At 43.5% G+C, this 3,451-nt stretch overlaps 1 protein-coding gene across 1 annotated transcript; it reads left to right on the plus strand.

The window, feature by feature from the left end:
* Nucleotides 1-1,497: 1,497 nt before the first annotated feature.
* On the plus strand, nucleotides 1,498-2,765 carry LOC139340635 (ribosyldihydronicotinamide dehydrogenase [quinone]-like). The gene is made up of 6 exons (XM_070976545.1): nucleotides 1,498-1,501; nucleotides 1,625-1,792; nucleotides 1,872-2,002; nucleotides 2,078-2,191; nucleotides 2,264-2,365; nucleotides 2,466-2,765. Exons 1-6 carry the CDS (start codon nucleotides 1,498-1,500, stop codon nucleotides 2,763-2,765), a joined length of 819 nt encoding a protein of 272 aa, XP_070832646.1.
* The last annotated feature ends 686 nt before the right edge of the window (nucleotides 2,766-3,451 follow it).

Consider the following 3,451-nt stretch of genomic DNA (forward strand, 5'->3'; position numbering starts at 1 on the left):
CACACATTGGCCACATGATGGCACTGTAGGCTATGTTTTCACTTTCTCATAAAGACAGATATGGCAAGCCCCCCTTTACAGCTATGTGTGTGTACCTTGTGTATGTGCCTTTTCGTGCCCTTATGTATTCTACAATTGCACAATTGTTGTGATGTGTAAAGGAGCTAACCCTAAAGGTGGGCTGCAGATGTTCCTTTTATGTTGTATGTCTAGAGTAAGATATATTAACGGGCTGAAAGCCTCGAGCACTACACCCCAAATACCTGACATGAATAGTAGAAAGTGTGAAACATGCTTGTGAGTACATCATGCAATGTTACAACAGAAACGTCTGTAATCCTGAAGGTCAATACATCACGAAACATGAAAACACATACCTCCCAGCAAAACACACGATCCCTTCCCATCACAACAGAGAGAATCCAGCCAGGGGCTCAACATGAAGCACAATGAAGACGACAAACTAGAGTGGTGATGGTGAAACAAACAGAAAAGCCACAGAGAAAAAAAGAGTAGGCCTCAGAAACACCAGCATAATTTTAAATTTTAACAATGCATGCGGTGGTTGGACAAATCCTGTACCTACTGAGCCTTAGAAGTCAAATCAGTCTCAATTAGTCAGAAAAAGGAGAGACAACATGAAGAAGGATAGCTGACAAAGCGTATCCATATGTCTCACTTATGTGGCGTGCTTTCATGCATGTGCGCCTATGTGTTATTATGTTGCGGTTGTTCATTAACCCCCTCCTCCTCCTCACAGTGGCTGGATAAATGGGACTTAGGATGGATTTTGGTCCCAGATGTGTGCCAGCTCATGTCTGCCTTTGATGTCCACTGCTGGGTTTGTTTCTTTTTTCCTTTACAGGGCAACATTCGTGAGTGGGCTCGACCGCAGGCGGCTGTTTCTTCAGAGGAACGTAATGTAAAGGAAAACTGAGCTGGAAGGCAGTAACAGTAGAGTGAGAGCATCACTCAGCCGCATCTGCTTATGTGGTTTGAAGACATCAGGAGTGGCACTTTTAAACATCTTGCACATAGACAGATATGAATGCTCTCAAATATCCACACGGTAACTGTATAAATGACACACAGGCAACATATGTTCAGTCTCTTTCTGCTTAGGCTATGATGGGAAGAGTCTTGAAATAGAAGATGTGCGAGAGTAAGTTTATCCTGTGTTTGAAACAGGCTAAATCTGCAGCTGGTTTCACTGATAAAACCCTACATATTCTTGGCTTTTGGTGGTGCATAAATTCCCCTCCCCACTTAAAAGTGCTGTCTAGGTTCAGTAAAAGATATGTAGCTATGTGGAGGAGAGTCCTGAGAGACATCCTCCAATGACAGCTGATTGAGTGATGACCTTGATTGCTGATAGACAACACATGTGAGAGTGGCTTGTTGTATAAAGCAGCACCTTGAGTAGGATGAGTGTCTCTCTTCATTAACAGATCAGCTACTTGTAAAGCTCATTATTTACAGTTGACATCTGGCTTTCGAATGGGTGAGAGTTCTCTGTGTTTATCTGCATTCATGCTTTGACTGAGGTTGGATTGTAGTTGTGTTTCACTTTTCAAGTTTCTGATCTGATGTCCACTCATTCTAATATTTTTACTTCCTGGTTCAGCAGGGAAGAAAGTGCTGATTGTGTATGCCCACCAGAGCTCTGGCTCATTCAACGCTGCTGCCAAAGATGCTGCGGTAAAAGCATTGACAGCTCAGGGCTGCACTGTGGAAGTATCTGACCTCTATAGCATGAAGTTTAAAGCCAGTGCCACTGCTGAGGACATCACTGGTATATAAAAGTTGGTTTTTAAGAGTTTTGGTTTTAAATGCAGAGTGGGTGCATTCCTGAATCTACTTTGTCTCAACAGGGGAAGTTACAAATGCTGATCACTTCTGTTATGCAGAGGAGACCAAAGCGGCATGGGAGGCAGGCAAACTGTCTGCTGATATCATTGAAGAACAACGCAAACTCACTGAGGCAGACCTCATTATCTTTCAGGTAGAACCTTGAGTGACAGTAATGGGTTTGTGGTAACGCCTCTGCATTGAATTGACTTTAAACCCTGCTTCTCAGTTCCCCATGTACTGGTTCACTGTTCCTGCAATCTTGAAGGGCTGGATTGACCGGGTGCTCACGCTGGGCTATGCATTCTCACAAGAGAAGCGATACAGCCTGGGTGTCTTCAAGGTAAGGGATCAAATCAAGAGGTTTGCATTGCTAGTCTAAGACTGTTCCCTTAACTATTTGCATTCTGCACAGGACAAGAAAGCCATGCTATCCTTCACCACTGGGTCTCATGAATCTATGTTCAGTGCAAATGGTATTAATGGAGACATGAATGTCACACTGTGGCCACTGCAGGTACTGCCTCAAGCCAAGACTCATCCAAACATTAAAATGGGCTGCCAACAGTGACAAATCAAACCTTTTAAGCGACCAGAAAAACACTTTCTCTCTGCAGAATGGCATCCTGCATTACTGTGGCTTCCAGGTTCTGGCCCCTCAGATCTTCTGGGCTCCATCTCACGTTTCCACTGAAGTGCGCAGTGCCATGCTGGAGGGCTGGCGTACAAGGCTGCAAGGCCTCCTGGGAGAAGAACCACTTTCCTTCACTCCCTTGGACTGCTTTGACAAAGAGAAGGGATTCCAGCTGAAGCCTGAGGTCTGTGAGAAACATGCCACCAAGGAGTTTGGACTGACTGTGGGGATCCACCTGGGCAAGCCACTACCACCCAACAACCAGATGAAAGCTGGAGTCTGAAGATGGTGGGGCCTCACTGGGTGTCGAACCTGTCTTTTATGAAATAAAACAAGAGCTGACTAAAATATGACTGTAAACATGTATGGTCTTGGTAATTCAATCATGAAGGGCTGGGTTCTTGTATTTTGTTTTACATATAAGGGGTACAGCCAAGATGTCTTGACGGTACAAGACGGCAATCTTGTCAGTGTTTGTAAAGGATTTCAGTCTTGGAGCAAGAATTTACAACTCCATTGTCTGACTTGTTCAGCTTTTTGGAGACATGCAATAAATGTTACTCTGTGGCAACTGGAGGTATTTTCGACTAATTTCTGAACACATGGTAAACATTGGGCCATGTTTCAAGCTTATGCTGGAATTTTACAAAGAACTCACTGTTGATGCATATTCAAATTCTCATCAGCTCAGCTATTCAGAGTTTTCAAGTTGTCTTAGTTTTGTGATATCCTGGTCTCAAATGTCACAATAATGCATCAGTATTTGAACACAAGTGCAGATGAATCTGTCAACATATTGGCCCTTAACCCCATCTGAGTTTGAGCAAGGCTTTGTAGAAATTCCTGTCTTTTTCACCACATCAATTATATATATATATATATATATATATATTTTCCCCAATGGCCTCATTGGTCTTGTAACACTTCTGGTATCCTGATTCTGACCTCTCAGATCTGCTTGGCCTCATG

This window comes from Chaetodon trifascialis, chromosome 12 (genome assembly GCF_039877785.1).
Source record: "Chaetodon trifascialis isolate fChaTrf1 chromosome 12, fChaTrf1.hap1, whole genome shotgun sequence".
NCBI classification, from domain to species: Eukaryota; Metazoa; Chordata; class Actinopteri; order Chaetodontiformes; family Chaetodontidae; genus Chaetodon; species Chaetodon trifascialis.

What these genes read in the sequence shown, in the direction of transcription:
- LOC139340635 (XM_070976545.1), top strand. An exon ending in CAGACCTCATTATCTTTCAG is followed by an intron (nt 2,003 to 2,077) that starts GTAGAACCTTGA and finishes CCTGCTTCTCAG; the next exon opens with TTCCCCATGTACTGGTTCAC. An exon ending in TCACACTGTGGCCACTGCAG is followed by an intron (nt 2,366 to 2,465) that starts GTACTGCCTCAA and finishes TTCTCTCTGCAG; the next exon opens with AATGGCATCCTGCATTACTG.